General features: G+C 29.3%; 1 protein-coding gene across 1 annotated transcript in view; it reads right to left on the bottom strand.

Moving 5' to 3' along the window:
• LOC135929752 (hydroxysteroid dehydrogenase-like protein 2) overlaps positions 1–23,590 on the bottom strand; it is a 35,221-nt gene extending 11,631 nt beyond the window's left edge. Inside the window, exons 1-4 of the mRNA XM_065466457.1 lie at positions 23,217–23,590; positions 23,075–23,173; positions 1,940–2,054; positions 1,797–1,897 (exon numbers count right to left, since the gene is read on the bottom strand). Of these exons, the coding sequence (XP_065322529.1) occupies positions 1,797–1,897; positions 1,940–2,054; positions 23,075–23,173; positions 23,217–23,379 (478 nt within the window). The 5' untranslated portion in view covers positions 23,380–23,590. The remainder of the gene's footprint in view (positions 1–1,796; positions 1,898–1,939; positions 2,055–23,074; positions 23,174–23,216) is intronic.
• Between the last annotated feature and the right edge of the window lie 380 nt (positions 23,591–23,970).

Genomic DNA, 23,970 nt, shown 5'->3' with positions numbered 1-23,970 from the left:
ATTCTACGAACATTGTGATGTTAAGTAGCTCTCTGAATGTTGTACTGCATGATAGGTATTTACCATTTCCGCAACTGTAGTTGCATCTGTATTATTTCTTATTTTTGAAGAATATTTTTGTTTTGCAATAGATGTTGATAGACTGCCCTGTACTGATTTATGCTTTGAAGATTTTTGATGCCTCAAAATATCATATTCCCTTCCCCCATTGTATTAACTAAATACTGTAGAACAACTTCCCCGCATTGATTATAATTATTTTTTACATTGTAAATTTAAAATTGTTTGTTTTTTTATAAAATCTTATTTATACATTAGCATAAAATATATTTTTTTACATTGTAAAATTACAATTTTTTTATAAAATTTTATCTTGTTTACATTCTTTTGTATTTAAAAAAGATCGTTGGTTATTATTTTTAAACAAAATTAATATATTATAATAAATCAATATGTTATTTTAATAATAAAGATAGTATTTAAGAAATTTTGTGTCGTACTATAATTACCTATTTTGAAAAATAGTTGCGTATTTTATTTTGGAAAATAGTTACCTATTTTATTTTGAAAAAGAGTTGGATATTTTATGAAAAATAGTTGGCTATTTTATTTTGAAAAGCTATTTTATTTTAAATAGTTGGCTATTTTATTTTGAAAAATAGTTGGCTATTTTATTTTGAAAAATAATTACCTATTTTATTTTGGAAAATAGATTCGATTTTATATTTATAAAAAATAATAAGCGGATAACTAAGTCAATTCTCCTTCGGCCCGCAAAATTTTTTTTTTTAGCAATTTTCATATTTCTCCCACAATTTTTATATTACTCCCACAAAATACCGAATTTCTCCCACAATTTGAGAATTTTGACCTGGCAACCCTGTTCATGAGTCCAGTCAGTGCATAAATTTGAAATTAATGCGTAGTATATTAAAATTGAAGTCTTAATATATTTTTAAATTCTATTTATTTCAAATAAATAAATTTTGAATTTGACTAAACTATGAATGCCGCACTCGATTTGAGCCGATAAAGACGGCTAACTCTATTTAGCCAGAATTGGCTAAGCCTCAAAATTCCGCTAATAGATGTCCAAACCTTTGTGCCATCCATGACCAAAATCTTCAGTCTTTTAATCGTTTTTAAAAATCGGCCCAAATCGAGCCATTTAACAACACTAGATCAAGTCATTAAAAATCAGACCATAAATTGAATAATGCAAAAGGTTATTAGGTTGAGTCTAGCTCGTTTTATTAAGTACAAACATGGAGTATAGTGGCCATTTATATTTAAAAAAATTGAAAGAAAAAAATGGCAGTTATCTTTTTATCAACCATTTCCGATTTTAGGTATAAAGCTAAATTTGCCATTTTAAATTTTATATCATAAAAGGGCTATTATAAAGCTATATAATAAAATTTAAATCATGATTTTATCTAAATTATTTTTTGAGAAAAATAAATGGGGTGTATTTTGGAATGCTTTCAATTATAAAGGTAGCCATGTTTCAGGAAGTAAACCGAGTTAGAAATTAAAATTTTATACCGTTATTAATTAATGCGTAGTGTGTATACTATCATTATAGAATTTTTTTTAAATATTGAAAGAGGTACAGTTGGATATTCAGTTGATTAGATATGGAATTCAACATAATGTAAATTAAATACAAAGTCCAAGTCAAGCATAACTTTGCAAATAAAATTTGCACTTTTAGCACGAGCATTTAATTAGGCATCAGCAGTTTAGTCAGCCGTATATATATAGTATAAGTTAATATAAATAACTAACAATCTTACCAACATAATTTTTGAACCATTTAGGATTGAAATTTAAAGGAGGGCTAATTGTCAAAACATTGCCTTGACTTTTCAATAAGTAAGGTAATGTGTATTTAATACTTAAAAATATATATTACATTATTTAATATTTTTATATTTACATTGAATATGTTCCTTTAAGGTTAAGGTCATGTATAAGATCAAACTTCTTTATTGAGATAGTTTCCATTTCTTTAAGCTCAATGGCACTAGCATTATTAATCACGATATTCAATCCTAAAATGATAATAAATTATGAGTTTCTTTTGTAAATTAAATAAACTTAAAACATTTTATAAAAATGAGTATATGGTTTAGTCTAACCATGGTAGTGGCTAGGGCTGGGAACCAATAGTAAAAACCCAATATTAACAAAATATTGTATTGGTATTGGGTCTAAAATATTGGTATTGGTTTAAACAATATTTTCTATTTCTTGTATTGGTATTGCTATTGGTTTATATTGGTATAGAAATAGTGATTATAAAACCCTTAATTTCTAATTTTAAATAAACATGGGAAAAAAAATCAAGATACCATAAAATCAGGGCTAAGAACCAACTCTCAAAATTTTACTGAATTCAAATTCTTTTTTTAAACTAGGAATTTATTAGGTGATGTGAATATAAAAAATTTTGATTTAATCATGTATTTTTTGTATCAACAATAATAAACGTATTGATTTTGAACCATTTTATTTATCACAAAGAACATAGCAAAATAAACTAAAAATGTAACATAACTGTCTATTTATACAAAATATAATGCAAAAGAATGATATAATTTTAATAAGAGGAAATAATTTTATGTATTTAGGAAGAATCTTGCATGCGCATCCAACTTTTTAGGCACAGGCAAGCTTGTATAGTATGCTCATCTAGTGAACAACGTTGGTCTGTTATAACATACCGTCTTTCTGAAAAAGCCCTTTAAGACTAGATGAGGTGGCCGGAATGCTATATAATCTCTGGCAATTTTATAATACTGGATATCTATTTTTATTTAATTTCCACCAATCTAATGGATTTGTATCATTGGAAATTGTGGCTTCATCTACGTATTTACTTATTTCTAAGTTGTTATTATTATGAGGTTTCACCTGATAAATTTTGTCATAAAAGGACAATTTTTTGTTATTTTGTGCTTCATTTGTAAGTTCCGCTGAATTGTTATTATTTATTTTATAAATATTGTATTCATTAGTAAGATATCCAATAAGAGTTTCCATATTATTATGCTTTAATAAATGACTTGATAGTTTAAATCTTGGGTTAATCATTGAAATAATAAAGAGGTGTTTATTAAAATTATAGTATAGTTTTGTTAAGGCAGCTAAAGAAGCTGTCTTTAAAATAGCATTAGGATTATTATTATAACTCTCCACATGCTCAAAAATACTGGAATATAAAGGAATAATTGTTGAAATTGTTGGAGTATTAGCACATGAGGTCATCTCTGTAGCAAAATTAAATGGTTCCAGAAATTCTTGGTATATTTCTATATTAATCCAGGCTAAGGCACTAATATAATTTTATTGATTGGTATTTTGTAAATGATTGGTATATGTTGTCAAATAGGGTTTGAGCAATATTGCTCTTTCAAGCATTTGGTATGTTGAATTCCAACATGTTGGTATATCCAAAATTGGGTGAGGAAATTTTAAGTGTGGATTTTTTTCAAGATATATTTTTTCGAGTTTATTAAATTTAGATATAGAAAGTTAAAAAATTTTTTATTTTTTTTTAAAGTTGTATTTAAGGGTTCCAATGCAGCCATGACAGCCAAATGTATAATATGGCAAAAGCATTTGCACACATTATCAAAATTATCTTTTTGTTTTAAAATTTTTAGAAATGCTAAATCATTGTCTAATGTAATGCAAAAAAAATCAATTTCAAATTTTACTTTTAATACAGAATTAAAAATATTAATAGAATTATGTGCTGATTTAAAAGGAATAAAATCTAATAAATGATTATTTAATTTAAAATCATTATAAATATAATGAATGTTATGCCCATAAAGGGTATTTTATTTGGAGAGGACCAAATGTCCATTGTTAAAGAAAATTTAGATGTAATGTTAGAAAGTACAGATTTTAAATTGATAAAAGAACTATGATAATGTTTCATAATTTCTATTTTTAGTGTTTTTCTAGAAACTAATGTTAGTGAAGGGTTACAATATGCTATTAAATTTTTAAAAGTGATATCCTCAACTATTGAAAAGGCTAAATTATTTTGAATGAAAAAGTTTATAATTAAATTAGCTTTATTATTTATATTATTAAGTAAAAATGATTTTATTGTCTTAATTTTTTAATGCCAATATTTATTTGCTCACATTTCTTATATAATGTTGGGTGGATGGATTTAAGATGTGTCCATAATCCTGAGGTTCCAAAATTGGGAAGTGATATTTTTTTTAACATTTATTACAAATTGCCTTTTTTTTATTATCACAAGTAGTATAAAATTCCCAGATTTTTGCTGAATTTCGTCTTTTATTAGATATTGATAATTCTTCTTGTTCATTATCGCTATTATTATTAGTACCAACAGCATCTATATTTATTAACTCTATTTGGTCTTCATTTATTATAATATCCTAAATAAATAGATAAAATTGATAGATATCATGTAAAAAATTTACTTCCATAATAAAAATAAACTATAATTATAAATAACAGAAATATTGATATCACAGTAGTATTTGGAAGAAATAACAGATGTAATCAGTTTTTGCAATGTAAAAAAATACCACCATATAATTATCCACGATAAACCCAAATAATTATGTTATTTTTAATATTGGGATTGGTTAAAATTGTATTTAAACAATATATCAAAACCAATATATTTAGGTAATTGGTATTGGTTGTAAAAGCAATACCAATATTTAAATATATATTGGTTTATATTGGTATTGGTATTGTAAACCAATATTATATTGGTATTGGTCCCACCCCTAACTAGTGGCATAAATAAGAGCGGGGGAAGGAGACTTTATATACTGAAATTTATCATTATAAATATGATTATCAGGAGTAATACTCGATGAAAATTTGCTAAAAATTTTTCTAAAAGGTTCAAGGAACTTAGTTTGAAATATCAAAACGATTTTAATATTACGGTTCTTTACAAATCATATTGGTTCTTTTCTGTTCATTCCGGTTATATTAAGTTTTGAATTTTTTTTTAATCATTTGTATATATAATTTTGTGGACATCTAATAAATGTATTTTAATTTTTTTCTAAAATAAACCAAATTAAAATTAAAGAAAATAAGTTGAATTTCTTAATTTTATTTGAATATATGCATAAAGTCATTTCCAAACAAATTTTTCGAAGCGAGAAAAAAACAAATACAGTCTAATAAATTTATCCTTTCAAACACAACATGTTTTTTGGGAAAAGATTTTGCGTTTTCCAAATATCAAACTATTTAGGAAAGATGGGTTTGACATGATTGAATGAGCAAGTTGTTTTTTAATATTACATTTAGTGCTATAAAGTAACGTCGTTACCTATTTTGACGAAAAGAAACGCCATTCGTTACCTTCTTCTAGAGGTAAAGAGTAACGGTAATGCGTTTCCTTTTTTAAGTAAGATAACCCAAAATGTTACTCGTTCCTTAAATTTTTTCTTAAAAGATATTAAAAAAAATAACCCAAGCCGCTATTATAAAATTAAATTATGGCCATTCTTTCAATTTTTTAAGCATCTAATAAAAAAAATTCAGCTTTAAACCTCTACAAAAAGTTTTATAAATTAGGAAATTACTATATTAAACAAAATATTTATGAAAAAAATATAAATATAAAATTGATAATATGTAATTATAATGCAAAAAAATAATGAATCAACATTTTCTGGATTCAAATACGTTCTTCTTTGTTCTAAAAACCTTCCAATGCTAAATCCTCATTCAGAAGAAGCTGCAGTAATTGCCAATTTTTTCTTGCTAATCTTGATAGCTTTGGCATATCTCTTTCTTGTCGTTTCCACCAAAGTAGTTTTAAATATACAAAAAAGTTTATTTATTTTAAGAAAATTTTATTATAATCACCTTATAATGAACCATCTTTCTTTTTTTAAAGATTTTGTCATCAACCAGCTGGCATTCCGTTAATCGATTAGATCGAAGGGTCCCCGATATGATAAAGCTAAATTTTATGATTTTTATATCGGGGAACAGTTTAGTTGAATAATAATATCTCCGCTAATTTTATATTTGTGGATTTTCCTAAATATATCTCGAAATTATATAGCATTCCAGATGATCCACATAAGGTGATAATTTAAATTCCCCATTTATGCGGTTTTGGGCGATATATTGCTTAAATTCACATCGTCCTCTGGAGAGGACTATCATTTCGTCGATGGATAATTTCTCCTCCAATTTAATTTTTCTCAAGTTCACTATAAATGGTCTTAGTTTGAAAAGTTTATCGTGTCATGAGTAAGTCAATTATTCGGAAAAGAAAGGCGTCAATACATATTTAATGATTTTTGAAAATAATAATGAGTCTTGTATATATATATATATATATATCTTCGAGTTTATTATAATAATCAAATTTAGCAAAATCATCATGAAAGTGTATTTAGATTTTTTTTGATATTTTATTTTTAGATATAATAATTAAATTTAGCGAAATCATTATGAAAATGTATTTAAATTTTTTTTTATATTTTATTTTTAGATATTTAAAAATTAGAATTTTAATTCATATATATTTTTTTTCAATTCATTTTTTTTGGTGTTCACGAAATTATAATTCGCTTTAAATTTTATAATATTGTGTTAAATAATATTTGAAGATATGATTAAAATTAGTATAATTTTGGGTTAAATCCGATTTTGAAGCTATCGATAGAACTAAAAGTAATCCAAGTAAGCGGACAACGTGATAGTTGGTGCCGTGACCAAACCGAAAACAAAAAGAGAAGAGCACTGTGGTTACTGGAAGTTGTAGTAGAAGAAATCCCTGGACCACGACCTTCTGCGCCTCGTCTTCTTTTCACCCCCTTCTCGACTCCCTGCACTTGCTCATATGTTGCTCTCGGACATCACCTTCGAATATGCCCCGGTTTGCGACAGGGGATGACTATATGGTTGTGGGGAAAAGAGAATACAGGCCAAGGAGGGAAGAACAGAGGGGCGAGAGATGGTTATGATAATGTTGCGGGAGGAGGGTAGAGAGGAACAGGTATATTTTCCGAGTCCGAAAGTGTGGTTTAATATAAATGTAAAAATGATATCCATGTTGTTTGATACGGGAGCGGCTATTTCGGTAATGGGATATAAAGATTTTAGAAGACTATGGCCGAATAGTACAATAATTCGGGAGAGGATTCAAGTGAGGCAATTTGATGGATCCGAGATGGAGATGATGGGAAAAGTGAAAATAGGCTATGTAGGGAGTGACGGATGCCAAGTTTTGGATTTGTGGATAGTTAATAGAAGAGTAGAGCCAGTGATGGGATGGGACCTGGGTTGCCATGTCTCTCCCCCCATCAGCGGGAGACTCCCGCAATTTTTTAGTTTACACGCTGACATCTCTCTCCCGCAAAACTACCGCAATTGGAAATTTCCCGCAAAAACCTACCGCAATCCCGAAATTTTTTTTCACAGAGCTATATCATCACAATGTGGGTCGAATCTTTTTCGAATGATATTTAAAGACTCCAATATAAGTGCAAACCTTACTTGTGGCAGAACAAAAATGAGCAAGGCTAGCACAAGTGTTTTAGTATCTGAATCCTAAAGGTCAATTCTAGACGATTTGAAAGTTGGGCATCTATATGCAATTCTAACAGATGCATCTAATAAGGGAAATATTAAAACATTTCCCTCGATCCTTCGCTATTTCAACACGAATAAAAACATTTCAATAAAACTGTTAAAATTTTTTCCTCGGATAGTGAAAAATCCAACAATGTAGCAAGCCACATAATGGTAAATATAGCTAATTCAGGGTTATCAATGATTTACATGTCAGCTTTCTGCGCTGATAATGCCTGGTAAAAACCAAAGTTACCGAATTGGGGCAGCACAATAATGAATTAATACCAAGGCTATATATATCATATACTACATAATTCTTGCAAGGCAATGAATGTACTATCTGTGGATGTCGAAATAATTGTGATGAAATGTTTTAAAGAATTTAGTTTATCAACTAAAAGAGTTAATGAATTAAAAGAGTTAATGAATTAAAAGAGTTAATGAATTAAAAGAGTTAATGAATTAAAAGAGTTGTGAAGTGGTCTGACTTGGAATGGTGTGAGTTGTTGCGATATATACCTATCAGGTGGTTATCATTAATACCTGCCATCGATAGAATTTTAAAATTTTACCTTAAAAAAATACTTCATAAATTGAGATTTTAAAAGCTGTCCTAAAATTTTGAAAAATTTTTTTGAGTATGAAATGGCAGATTGGGATTCGTTTCACATGTATGAAATTTTCTTCATGCCGTTAATATTCAGTTGCAATCAGAATATTCTTTATTAAAAAAGATTCACAAAATCATGCTACAGCTCTGTTCATCTCTACAGTTAAAAATTGATGATAAATTTAAGGCGCTATTGCTAAAAAATATTATATTAAAATGTTCAAATAATACTCTAATTAATACTTAAATGAAGCAGATATTTTTATTAAGACAATTTTAGAATATTTACAATCAAAATTTGATTTTAATAACTCTATTTACAAATGTATAAATATTATGACCTTGGAACAGAAACCATCAATTGATGGTTTTTATAATTTAATAAATATATTAAAAATACCGAAAGACATTGATGAATTTTTTGAGGAGATTGTAATTCTCTCTATTTTTTATGATTCGTCAAAATACTTAGTTAGATGGTCTAAAAGCAGAGGAGAAATGGGTAGAATTTTTTCGTAATAACGATAAATCCCCATGCTAGGAAAAAAATATGCGAGTATGTCTTCTCCTTATCTCATTCTATTGCCTCATCCGAGCGCATTTTTAGCCTGATCAGGACTGCCTGGAAAAAGGAGAGAAATCGGATTGCTTTGACAACATTAGAGGCCGAGCTAATGGTTAAACAAATATATAATATGTCATGCCAGGAATTTTATAAATATCTCTATAACGACGGTAAATTTAGTTCTATTATTTAAATCTCAAATAAAATATAATTAAGTTTTAATCACGCCATAAAATTTATTGTCAATTATTAACTTAAAGATGAACACATCTGCATCATAATTTTGTGAATCTTTGTTAAGTTTCTTCTAATTGCAACTACACATTAACAGCATGTAGTAGATTTCCTACATGCGAAATCATTCCTAAATATACCTCTGCCATTCATTATTGAAAAAAAATTTCAAAATGTTAAGACAGCTTTTATAATCTTTATTTAAGAAATATTATTTTAACGGTTTATAAAATTTTAAAATACTACGATGGCAGGTATTAGGAACATATTTCAACCAACATTGTGCTGACTCAATTCTATAAATACACTCTGTTTACACTGAGGCATTATCAAATCAGAAAGCTGACATGCAATTTATTGATAATCTCGAATTTGCTATATTTACCATTATATGGTTAGCTATGTCTTTGGATTTTTCACTATTTAAGGGGAATAAATTTAATACTTTTATTGAAAGGCCTTAATTTTGTAGAAATAGCGGAGGATCAAGGAATTGACCTCCTGGATTTATATCCTAAAACATTGATGATAGCCTTGTTCATTTTTGTTCTACAAGTATAGTTTTCATTTATATTAGAGTCGTTAAATATTATAAGAAAAAGATTCTACTAACATTGTGATGATAAGTATCTCTGTGAACATTGTACTACAAGATACAGTGTTGTGATGATTTAATGAAACATATTGACGAATTAAAACCCATCCATATAAAATTATAATCTTTGCAAAAATAATTAAAATATAGACAAAGCATTATTGAAATTTCTTTTATTATTCCTTTTGTTATTTTAATTATTTTTGCAAAGATTATAATTTTATATGGATGGGTTTTAATTTAATCGTCAATATGTTTCTTTAAATCATCACAACACTGTAGTTGCATCTGTATTATTTCTTTTTGGAGTACCTTATTATGTATTTAAACCTGATAATTGATAATTAAGCCCCTATCCCTATAATGTTATACTCACACATGGTAGATTTTCCAATTGCGGTAGTTTTGCGGGACATTCGCAAATAATATATTTTTAATTGTAAAATTAAAATCGTTTTTTTTATAAAATTTTATCTTGTTTACATTCTATTATATTTAAAAAAGATCGTTGGTTTTTTTATAAATTAATATATTTTAATAAATTAAGATGTTATTTTATTTTGAAAAATAGTTACCGACTTTGTATTTATATAAATTAATTATAAATAGACGGATAGCCCGCAAAAAATTTTTTTAGCAATTTTTATATTTCTCCCTCATAATACTAAATTTCTCCCGCAATTTGAAAATTTTGACCTGGCAACCCTGGATGGGACTGGATTACGAGTGTTGAGTCGGAGTATAATTTTTGGGGAATATTTGCGCCGTGGGGAGTATTTCTGGCCGTCAAAGAAGGCATCTGGGAAAATATTATAAAGATGGTCGAGGAGGATGAAGAAATTTACAGGAGAAATGGTGATATCCATGTTTTGGGGAGAAAGTGAAGGGATGACAATGGAGGATCGTGTAGAGGCGGTGAGAGAAGGTCAAATGTTGATGAATAGGGAAATGGGATGTTCAACAGTAACAAAGGAAATAGTTGGACCGCGGATGCGAGGTATAGAAAATGGAGAATTAAAAGGAGAGGAGTTGCAAGAACAAGGAAGAGAAGTAAATAGACCAGAGGATTCTATGGGAGAGTTGGAATTTGTGAAAGGAGTAGAGAGATTAGCCCAAGAGTATGAGGAAATTTTTGATGAAGAGTTGGGTTGTTTGAAGGACTATGAAGTGGATATACGGATGAAGGAGGGATATAAAATATTGTGCTGTGCGTAGAGTACTTTTTGAATGGAGGCAGGAAGTAGAGAAAGAGTTGGATCGGTGGGTAAAGGAGGGTAACGTGAGTCCGATGGGCGACGTCTTTGGTACCCGTAAAGAAGGCCAATGGGAAGTTAAGGTTGTGTGCGGATTTCCGGTTAACGTTGAATCCATGTGTGGTGGAGGTGAAGTATCCGTTACCCAGGATAGAGGAGATATTGGCCAGTTTAAAGGGGAGCAGATATTTTTCGAAAGTGGATTTTTCGAAGTATTCACAATTACGGGTGAAAAAGGAGAGGCAGAGGTTGTTAACTATAACAACGCCGAAGGGCCTATTTGCTTTTAGAAGGTTGCCATTTGGTTTGAGTGTATCGGCGCCTATATTTCAACGGACGATGGCGGCAGTTTTTAAGGGATTGGAGGCAGTGTTTTATTATATGGATGATGTATTAATAACGGGGGTTACGCCAGAGCAGCACAATAGAAGATTGGGAGAAGTAGGATCCGGGAAAAAAGATTACGGGCGAGTAGAGAGAAAAGTGTCTTAGGAGTAATGGAGGTTGTATAATTGGGGCATCGGATTAATGGAGTAGAAGTGAGACCACTAGATAAAAATATGATTGGAATTGGAAGTATGGTAAGGCCGAAATGCAAGGCAGAGGTACAATCTTTTGTGGGAATGAATTATGATTTGTCAAAGATTTTGCAGAAATAGCAGCGCCGTTGTATAAACTGCTGAAGACAGGAGTAAGATTTGAGTGGGGAGATTAGCAGGATGCTGCGTTTGAAGGTCTGAAGAAGAGAATCGGAGAGGAGCCCATTTTGGTATGTTTCAACAATGAGTTGGAGGTGATTCTAGCGGTGGATGCGTCCAGGAAAGGAGTAGGAGGGGCGTTGTTACATGAGATAGATGGAATAGAGAGGCCGGTATTATTTTTCTCCAGGATATTCTGGGATGCGGAGACGACTCTGTAATCGAACAGGAGGCTTTGGCCGTGATTTTTGGACTGACCAAGTGCCGGGAATATTTGATTGGGCGAAGGTTTATTGTATATATGGATCACAAACCTTTGATACATTTATTCAAGAAGGATAACAAAGAGTTAATTATGTCTCCGCGGTTGCAGAGGTAATTGTTGTTGGTAGGAAATTTTGATTTGACGATAAAATAGCGAAGAGGACGAGAGAACTACTTGCCAGACATTTTGTCAAGATGTGGGGCCGGAGAGGAGGTTGAAGACAAAAGTGGGACAATGGAGGAAAAAAAGGAGATGGCCATGATGAGGGCGATGACAAGAATTTTAAAACGTGGCCCGGTAAATTGGGAAGAAATTCAGATTGCGACGATAAAGAACATAGATTTATGTAGGATAAAGGAAGGTATAATGGGTCGATAACCCTGGAAAGAAGGCGATAGAGTTTATAAAAATGTTGGCAAGGAATTGACCGTGATGGACGATTGTGTAGTGCGAGGGAAGAGCGGTGGTACCGTGTAAACTGAGAGAGGCAGTAATGGTAATGCTGCATGAGAGACATCAGGGAGTGGAAAGGATGAAACAATGGAGGCGAGAATTTGTATGGTTGCCGGGGATGAATGAGGAGATTGAGAGGCTGGCGAGGAAATGCGTAGTGTGCAATACTTAGGGTAATATGTCAGCAAGGGATAAAGGAAGTACGTGGCCGAAAGCATCAGGACCCTGGAAAAGAATCCATGTGGATTTCTTTGAATTTGAAAGGAAGGAGTATTTTCTCGTGGTAGATGCGTATTCTAAATGGGTGGAGTTTAAGATGTGGTCGGATTGACCACGAAAATTGTGGTTAGGAAGTTGAAAAATTTATGGGCGAAGTTCGGAGTAGCGAAAGTGATAGTTTCGGATGACGGACCGGCGTTTGGCAGTGCGGAGTTTGAAAGATTTTGCAGAGAAAATGAGATTAAGCATATTATAGCTCCTCCCTATCATCCGAGCTCCAATGGACAGGCGGAGCGGATGGTTGGAATAGTGAAGAATTGGTTAAGAAAGGCAAAGTATGGGAAAGGAGAGGTATGGGTATCTCTGGCGTACTATAATAATAGTAGGAAGGGAGAGGAGATGTCGCCGTCAGAGAAATTTTTAGGACGCAGAACGAGGATTAGGTTAGATGCTTTAAAACCGGGGTCAATAGTCCAGAGATGGAACGAAATGAGAGTACAGTGAAGTTCACAGTGGGACAAACAGTGTGGGCCCGAGTATATGGGGAAAGGAAAAAGTGCAGTCCGGAGTAGTGATGGAAAACGTGGGGAAGAAGTTGAGTAGGGTCCGGTTTTAGGATGGAAAAGTGGGAATGCGGCATCAAGACCAATTACGTAGAGGGGTAGACCCGGAGCAGCAATGAAGCTAGGGCCGGATGGACATAAATAAAAAAATTTTTTTTAAATGGGGTCAAGGTCACGGATGAGGGTCAAGGGGTTGTCTCACCGAGGATGGTAAAGGGGATGTTTAAAAAAAAATAAGTTTGTAGTAAAAAGGGAAAAATTATCTTTGGTTTAAATATTAAATTGTATAGGTAAATTCAAATTGTAAAAAAAAATTTTTGTTTATTTTTCTGGTTTCATAATTAGTTGATTGTATATGAATTAGTCCCTTTTGAATTAAATTGTAAATTCATAGGAAAAATAAAAAAAGGGGAAAATTTTTCGTTGGTTTAAATATTAAATTGTATAGGTAAATCCAAATTGTAAAAAAAAATCAGGTACTTTATTTTATAAAATGTATATCATTTATATTGTATTGAAAGCTTCATTGGGGTAAAGACCTTGCGTTAAGTAAGAATCAAATAGAGATAAATAATGTCTAAAGAAAAAAAAAATAATATACATGGATGAAATAAAAATACTCCATAAGTATGATTAACCGTAAAAAAAAAATATATATATATATAGTAATGTTGTTTTTCTGAGTTTTTGTAAAAAAAAAAAGGAAAAAAATTAATTATATAAGGAATACTGTAGCGGAGGAGGAATACGGTGGTGGAAAAGGAATCGGCTGTCAAATGGAATTAATGATAGAATAATGGGGAAGGCGGAGGATTCGAATCTATGTTACGGGTGTGGGCAACCGGGGCATATTCGAAGGTGGTGTCCGAGGGCAACATATGAGCAAGTGCAGGGAGTCGAGAAGGGGGTAAAAAGAAGACGAGACGCAAAAGGTCGTGGTCCAGGGAGGTCGGAGGGGTTGTTGGAGTTGCAGATGGAGCCAGATGAGTATAGGCAGTTACTGGGGTCCCCAAGGACAGATATAGGGGGGGAGATGTCATGAGTAAGTCAATCATTGGGAAAAGAAAGGCGTCAATACATATTTAATGATTTTTGAAAATAATAATGAGTCTTGTATATATATATCGGAGACCTGCAGGCCCGGCCCTAAACCCGGCCCGGATTTTAAATTTTTTAAATATATCCGGGCCGGGCCTTAAAATTTTTTTTTAAACATATCCGGGCCGGGCCTAAAAATTTTTTTTAAAATATATCCGGCCGGGCCGGGCCTAAGATTGTTAAACCCGGGCCGGGCCTTAATATTTTTTATAAAAATTTTTACATTATGAGTTAATAGTTATAAGATTATATTATATTATAGTTATGATTAATATAATATTGGGTGATGGTTAACACTACCTAACAACCCACAGATCGATCTAATTATTAATTTCCTGCAAATTTATTCAAAGTATTAATATATTTTTTTATAATTCATATCTAAATTTTTACAACATATTTTACCAAAACAATCAAATAAAGGAATATCTTAAATAAGCCCCAATATTCAAGTATTATTAATATATTTTTTTATAATTCATATCTAAATTTTTAGAATATATTTTACCAAAACAATCAAATAAAGGAATATCACTTCTTAAAGTTTGTAATACCTTTCAAAGCGAAAAGGAGAAATAAAATTGATTTTACTTAATATAAAGCATTTTTTAATTGAAAAATTTGTTTTACAAGTATCATTTTATTTCTCTTTTTCTCTGTCCCAAATTCAAGCAATTACGTATGTAGTCAGGGACAGATCGCAAAATGACGGAAAACTATATAAAAGATTATATTAAATTACAAGAGGCTCAAGAAGTAAATGAAATACCATCGACCAGTCAAATTACGACTGTTGTTAAACAAACTGAATCGTATTATGACAAATGGGGCGATGGTAATTCTGGTAATATGTCAATACCCGATGATGAATATTATAATTACATAAATAATAGATAAAACATTTAAGGTGGATAATTTGTTAGAGTGGTGGGCGGCTCATCAAAGCGAATTTCCAATTTTAGCAAAATTGGCAATTCCTGCTTTAAGTTTTAGCCGTGAGCGGAAATTTTCCACTACTGGGAGAATTCTTGAAGAAAGAAGAAGTAATCTTCAACCAAGGTAGATATGCTTCTCTTTCTTCATGATAATTTGTGAATTTTTAATATCTTTCTTGAGTATAGGGTTTCGTCAATCATGCTGGTTTTTTACTTTGCAAACTGTCAAATATTTATTGCATTTATTATATTTACCTTGAGTCATGAAAGTTTTTAATCCAACATTTTTCATTATTTTTTTTTACAATATTATATAATACAATTATCTTCTTTTGTTAAAAATTTATATTATAAAATAAATTATATTAATATTGTGCAATTAGATTATATTTTCAAAATACTATTTATTATACATGCATTTTTTTAAATAGCGATTTATTTTTATTTTATAAATTAAATACAATATATTATATTCTCAAAATATTTTCCATTTTTATAAATTAAATATTAGTTTTATTTTTTTTAAATGTAATATAAAATATAGTATATGACAAATATTATTACCATTTTTATGAATATTAGTTTTATTTTTATAAATGCAATATAAAATATAGTATATGCTCAAAATATCCATTTTTATAAATAACAGTTTTATAATTTTTATAAATTCAATATAATATTCTCAAAATATTAGCTTTTTACATGCATTTTTTATAATAAGCGATAATACTCGCTGAAAAATATGGTAAAATACCTCATAGGTGAATTTTTGTATATACCAGGTCGAATATAATTTTAAAAAATTCCGAGCCGGGCCTGAAATTTTTAAATCCGGGCCGGGACGGGCAGTAAAAATTTTTTTTTAAAAAATGTTGCAGTTTTACTTTACAAAAAAAATGCATTATGCAAATTGTAAACAAAAATAATGTTTTATTAAAATATCCCCGTCTATGTAAATGAGAAAAAAACGCGTGAGATTTGTAGATTTTTTCATACTTTAACAGTTTTAACAAGTGGGATGTAGAACTTTTTATTATTCGCTAGGGAGACTATGTAAATGTTGATTAAAGAAAAAAGATATATAATGGAGAAATTATGAGGCGGAAAAGGGATTATTATTTTAACTAAAATTTACTTTTAATTTTTTAATTTTATTTTATTTTTTTATGATGTTTACTATTATAATTTTGAATAAAGAATTAAAGCTGATTTTAGGATTTCGTGATTTCTAATTATTATTAATTTCCTTTTTATATATATATTTGTTTTCTATTTTTATATTTAGGTTTTGATGCACAATGACAATCTTGTCGTTGTGACAATGGTGCCGAAGAGCGGAGGAGACCGGCCCTTAACAACCTTCAGTCTGTGACCGGTGGGACAACAAGGAGATGTGTCAAACTGTATTCTAATACAAAAAAAAAAATTCCAGAAGAACGTAAGAAAAATATGTAAATAAAGATGAAAAGGAAAAATTATGTTGTTAAGATTATGTTTATGTAGGAATATAAAATCTAAAATTAAAGACATTAGGAATTTTATATTTAGAAGTTACTGGTAAACTAAAAACCAATGGAATTTTGAAACTAATAAAGACTATGATATTTTAGATTTTAGAATTATTAGCAAGTGATCATTAGAAATAACTTTGACAAAGAAATAGAAACATAAATTGCGAAAGTTAATATTTAACTAATAGGTTGCTGAGATATAATAATTAAAAAATTCGGTGAATAAGATTAGAATATAACTTTATTGTTAGGAAATAGTTGATTTTATTCTTATTGAAGATTTACGTTTAACTTTTATTTTAAGGGCTGCGAGAGATAAAACAGCCTCAAGGATTAATGTGAATTAGTATATTAGGTTGTAGATTAACCAAAAAATCTTCATAGAGAGAATCGGCTTTTCGTCATTAGAAAATTTATGCCGCAATCGAGCTCAATTTGAGATCGGATATTTATTTTTTTTGAATCATAAATAAGATTTGAGATCAATTATGCAACATTATTCTAATAATAACAGAAAGAAAAACATGCGTTAGAAATATACATATCAGTTTTCAACAACGGTTGTGCGAAAAATTATAATGATTAGAGTTCATAAGTTATTCAAAGACGTGGGGTGAAAGCCATAGTGATTAGAATTAAGAGGTTGTTCATAAACGTAAGTATGAAAACTTTTATGATTAGGTCATTGATTTCTCAACAACGTATGTATGAAAAGAGATTTATATATTTCAGCAGTTTTTTTTTAAAAAAAAAAACTTGAGTAAAAGAAAGATTTTGATATATAGTAGATAAGTATTTTTAGATATAAATTTAGGATAGACATGGCTGAAAAGAAGATAGGATCAATAGCTAAAGGATGAGTACAAGTATATTTTTCAATGGAAATATGGGTCTAGGCTTCATTAAGGGGAAAGGGGTGATAGAATTTGATATATTTATATAATTTATTATAGATATTTTTGCTACGTATTATAAATTTAAGATTTAGTATAATTTACACCATTTATTAAAGGCAGAATTAGTTTAGAGGAGATAAATGTAGACATTAGGATAAAGTTGGTATATGTATATATTTTATTAGTATATGATTAGATAGTTTATGTTGTAGAATAAATATAAAAAGTGATAAAATATTTCAGAAGTTATTTAAATAGATTATTTTAGGTAGAAGTAGATTAGATGTGATTACCTGAAACCTTAAGATTAAGTCGATATCTCAGCAAAGGCAGACTGTCGTAGAAGACCCGGAAGTCTAAAAGATAGATACGATTACAAGAATTAGAGGCAGCAACCAATCAATTACAAGAAAAAGTAGAAAACAAGCGATTTGATAAGATGGTCAAGACGTTATGCTGCAATCGTTAATCGCGGACCAATAATAGCCAATTATTACCGAGACTTTAGTCTAAGATACGAAAATCAACAATCATAGGAACAAGAATTCGTGAAAACCATCGTTTATCGCAGACCAATCGTTTATCGAGATAAAAGGCTAATCGTGGATTACAAGAGAATGATAGAAAACAAGTTACGATGAAACTGGATGGCATCGATAATCGTTCATCAAGCGTGGATCGTGGAAAACAAGCCTTTATCAAGTTCGTCAGTGGCCTACAGAGATAAAAAGCTGATCGTTTCACAGGGTGACAAGCGACAGATAGAATTCAAAAATTTCAAGCGACAAAGCCTTCGTTAGAACTTAGAAGACAGCAAAAATTAAGAAGAATAAGTCGAGATCGAAAGAAGATGGATTATTCGCAGATTGGTGGGTCTAACTTAAGTGGAAGGGTGTTGCAGTTTTACTTTACAAAAAAAATGCATTATGCAAATTGTAAACAAAAATAATGTTTTATTAAAATATCCCCGTCTATGTAAATGAGAAAAAAACGCGTGAGATTTGTAGATTTTTTCATACTTTAACAGTTTTAACAAGTGGGATGTAGAACTTTTTATTATTCGCTAGGGAGACTATGTAAATGTTGATTAAAGAAAAAGGATATATAATGGAGAAATTATGAGGCGGAAAAGGGATTATTATTTTAACTAAAATTTACTTTTAATTTTTTAATTTTATTTTATTTTTTTATGATGTTTACTATTATAATTTTGAATAAAGAATTAAAGCTGATTTTAGGATTTCGTGATTTCTAATTATTATTAATTTCCTTTTTATATATATTTGTTTTCTATTTTTATATTTAGGTTTTGATGCACAATCTTGTCGTTGTGACAAAAAATATCCGGGCCGGGCCTAAAAAATTTAAAACCGGGCCGGGCCGTGCAAATGGTACCTCTGCAGGTCTCTGATATATATCTTCGTGTTTATTATAATAATTAAATTTAGCAAAACCATCATGAAAGTGTATTTAGATTTTTTTTGATATTTTATTTTTAGATATAATAATTAAATTTAGCGTAATCATTATGAAAATGTATTTAATTTTTTTTGTTATTTTTAGATATTTAAAAATTATATGCGCTTCCCTATAAAAGGGAAACGAAATTGTAAATTTCAATTCTTATATTATTTTTTTCAATTCATTTTTTTTGGTGTTCACGAAATTATAATTCGCTTTAAATTTTATAATAATCTTGTGTTAAATAATATTTGAAGATATGAATAAAATTAGTATAATTTTGTCTTAAATCCGATTTGGGAGTGTTGTAATATGTAAATTTATTTTGAAATAAAAAAAAAGTAATATTCAAATCGACTGTTAAATAGAAAAACGAAATGAATTATTAGATTATTTGAGTAAAGACGATGTAAATGAATAGGATAGAAAAGTATATATAATCGAGGATATTTTACGTGTTATTTATGATTTTACGAACTTAATTTTTAATTTTTATTAATTTTCTTTATCTTTTATTTTGATTATGTTTTCACTTTATATTTAAGTGCTTAATGAAAATTTAGGATCATAATTTAGTTGTAACTTTTCTTTATTTGACAACGGTTCTAATTTCCCAATCCTAAAAATTAAAAAATTTTACAATGGTGTTGGAGAGAGGAGGCGACAGGGCAATTACAATTCAGTCTAATTAACTCTGAAAAGAAATTCTAAATAAAGAGGGAAGGAGATGAATGAAATGACTATCGACACTAAGACAAAGAATGAGAGCAATAAAACAATGGTATCAATATTAATGGTCGTAATTCGTAGAATTAGTCGTTTAGCTAAAAAGTATTCGTCACAAGAGATCATTATAGGTACAAGTAATCATTTTATAGAATATTAGGTTGTGGATTAACCAAAAATCTTCATATAGAAAAACGGCTTTTCGTCATTAGAAATTTTATGCCGCAATCGAGCTCACGTAGAGATCGAATTTTTATTTGAGATCAAAAGATAAAACAAATATTTATCGTATAAGAGATCTTAAGACGAAGTTGAGATATTGACAAGCGACTAGGTAGAACAAGTGGTCAAGACCAGGATGAATCGTTAATCGTTGACCAATTATCGCCAATTGCTTATCAAAACTTTAGTATAGGATACAAAATCGATAATCTTAAAAACAAGAATTCGGGAAAACAATCGTTAATCGTAGATCAAGTATCGCACATCGTTGACCGAGATAAAGCAATGATCATTAGTTACAAGAGAATGTTAGAAACGAGCAAAAGACCAAATTAATTTATCAGGAGAATTTAAGATAGTATCGATAATCGTTGACTAGCAATCGTGTATCGTATGTTAATCAAGTTGTCAGTGCTAAGAGCTCATCAATAACAGATTAAGAAAAGAAACAGAATCTATCGGTGATGTAAGTGAGCAAAGGAAATAAAACAGTAATTGGATACATGCTCGAATATTGGTATTTGGCAGGATGTGGGGCCTAATTTAAGTGTAAGGGTGTTGTAATATGTAAATTTATTTTGAAATAAATAAAAAAAGTAATATTCAAATCGACTGATAAATAGAAAAAAGAAACGAATTATTAGAATATTTGAGTAAAGACGATGTAAATGAATAGGATAGATAAGTATATATAATCGAGTATATTTTACTTGTTATTAATTATGATTTTACGAACTTAATTTTTAATCTTTTAATTTTTTTTATATTATTTTAATTTCTTATTTTAATTATGATTATGTAATTAGTATTTATATCAATTAATAAAGTATTAGTAGTTAATTTATTTATTTTATTCTCTAAATTCTCTCAACCACTACATTTGTTGGCCGAAACATTATGTTCTATGGACATATTCATTGTACTTAAAACACTAGAATTTTACAGGGAGCTATCGATAGAACAAAAAGTAATCCAAGTAAGCGGACAACATGATATATCGTAATTAGGCTGAACCCTTAGTATTTTCTCAGTTCCAAGAATCTAATTCTTGTCATGTATTGAGGAACTTGAGGACTTACTGTCTCTAGTGCCCAATGTTGCCTTATTGATGGAAATTTAACAGCCCATGTAAAGTTGAATTCCAAGGAATTTTGTAATTTCATTAGTATTTGTTTATTTTCCAAATAATTAAGAATAAATATTAATTTTCTCTACTAAATTGTTAAAAATATTATCATCTATAAGTTTTTTAAAATTCGAAAGCAAAATTTATGGGGGGGGGGGGATTCTTGTTTAAATTCTGTATATTATATTTATATAATTCCATATTTGGCCAAAGGGTTTCCCTATTATTTGGGATACTATCATTATCTTCAATAACTAACCTGGTAAAATATCATAGGTTATTTAGATCAGCTATTGTGACATTTTCAAAATCCTCATCCTTCTCAATATCTACATATGTGATTTAATACATGTTGAGGTAATCTTTTGATGACATATGATCTTGCTGGGAGCGAAAGGGTTAAAAAAAATGAAATCATGAGTTAAAAATAATTATAATATTTATGAATAAACAAATAATTTGACCTAAAAATATTGTCAAGATAATTATTCAATAAATAATTTCAATTTTTTATCCTTATTTATTTCTTGTATTTGATTTATATTTTTAACTCAAATTATTTAGAAGATTCAGAATTTAAGCTTTTATTTAAAAATTTACTATTAAAAAATCCCAAAATTGGTAAAATTAAAAATAGACAGATTAAATTCCCTAGAAATCATCATACAGTCCCTTTTAATGGACAGTATTGAAAACTAATACAAAGTGACTTGAATAATTTTAATAAAACTAATTTTTTTTTATTAAATTTTACCAATATATTCTTTATTCATAAAGAAAATTGGCCTAAGAACCTAGATGAAAAAATCTGGCGAGAAGTAAATAAAAAATATCTGCCAAAGATACAAATCAAATTAATATAAAACAATTGCTAGGATTCAACAATATGTCAATGAAGGCTTTTTTAAAGAAAATTGCAAAAAATTCCTTAACTGTGTCGATACCTTGTCTTAGAATAGTGTAGATTGTGAAAGAGGATTTCATCTTATAAGTTAATCATGACAGATAAACGAGCAAATGTTCATGTTCATAAATATTATTGGTCCTATGATATTGGAGTGGATTCTAGATCAATATATCAAAATATGGAAAAGAATGCAGCCTAAAGAAAAAAAAATTTATGGAAATTCTTTTAATTCATATTTATATTTGAAAAGATATTGATAAGACCTAATTTGTAGCATTATTTTTAAAATATAATATAAATAAAGAATTTAATCACAATATATAAAACATTATAGCAACCCCTCCAAATTTTAAAGTGATAAATCACTGCTAATAGTGATAAAAAAATTTAAAATATGCTTCACTTTATATATTTCTAATAATGTAAAAAGTTTAATTTGGGTTATAATTGAGTCCCACATAAACAGAAAGTCCAGTCACTTTGAACTTGAGTTGGTCAAACTTGGATAAACATTTTCTTGGGCTATCAAATTCAAACTTTGATTTTAAAATTTATTTCAGGCCAGATCAAATTAGAACCTTAATTTTTTTTAAAATTTTTTTGTTAAACTATTTTCAGAATAACCACAAAATTGTTTATTACCCTTAAATGCACATAATTTTTATGATTTTGTATAAATATATTGTTTTTTCAACAGAACAATAAAAAAAAAATATTGAATTGGACCAGGGTCAAATCTTTGGGGAAAAATTTCAAGAATCAGATTGGTCTGACAATTTTAAAATTACTCAGATAGGGCTGAACCTGAAAAATATATTTGATGCAGGGTCCTAATTCAATTAAACTGAAATTATTTTTTAAAGAGAACTGCTATTCTCTTCTGAACAGATATTTGTTATGATCCATGAATAACTGTTTTATTGCTAATTTAAAAGATGTAGGGAGACATATACCCCCACCTGAATTGAGAAGGATTAATAGTTGATAAAATATTGTGACTACTTTTTTCATAAATTAGTTTCTTTATAGTAAACTTTTTTTTATAAAAAAATATAATTTTATTAAAAATTGTATCTAAAGACATGCCAGAGGAGTCCTATAAGATTTCAATTATAGATTAACTTTGTACCTCCAAATTTATTTATGGCTTTTTCAATACTATTTTTAACTTGTAATTCATCTCGAATATCAGTTTGTAAAGGTAAGCAGTCACTTCCTAGGCTTCTGACTAATTAATTTTGTATTAAAATCTATTAAATTTATAGATATACTTTTTTCTGCAACTGAATTTAATGAACCTTGCAATTTTGGATGAAAATCTAATGTTTTTGCTAATAAAATAATTTTGCATTTTTCTTTTGCAAATTTAAGAGCAATCTCTTCACCAATGCCTCGAGAAGCTCCAGTTATTAAAATGGTAAAATTTTTATACATTTTAATAAATATTGAAATTCATTCATTCATTCATTACCAGGCCAGAAATTGCAAACCAGGAGTTGAAGCGTGCATCATGTATTTTCACTAGTATATAGATCCCATACATGATGTCTACCCGTTTTATTATAGTGGACGGTACCACTATGTAGCCCGTTAGCAAAGTGAAGAAGGAAGAAGTACAATAATGGTGATGTATTAGTTCCGTTTCCGGCAGAATAGTGTTAAGGAAAAAATAAGAAATAATGTCATATAAAAAAATGTACCTGCGTCCTTAAGTGGTATTTAGTGAGGCAACAAAAAAAATAACCCTTATATCTTGTTAAGTATTGAGAGTTTATGTTAAGTTTGCATGTAGAGTCTCTTTCTTGTTTGTTGTTCGGTGTGCCAAAATATTGTATGTCCCGTAGATCTTATATGTTCTGTGCCAATGGTATTTGGGTTCGTCCGATTATTGCGTTATTATTATAGCCAGTTTATCTTCCCATTGCCTGTTATACAGCTAATATTTTCGTAATTGTTATCGTTATCGTCGCCGATATCGTGTGTCCAGAAAGGAAGGTCGTGGGTTATTAGAGGAAGTTAGGTTAT

This window comes from Gordionus sp. m RMFG-2023, chromosome 5, assembly GCF_954871325.1.
Source record: "Gordionus sp. m RMFG-2023 chromosome 5, tfGorSpeb1-WG-v2, whole genome shotgun sequence".
Taxonomy (NCBI): Eukaryota; Metazoa; Nematomorpha; class Gordioida; order Chordodea; family Parachordodidae; genus Gordionus; species Gordionus sp. m RMFG-2023.
The sequence above is the reverse complement of the archived record's forward strand: the minus strand, read 5'-3'. Positions and strand labels throughout refer to the sequence as shown.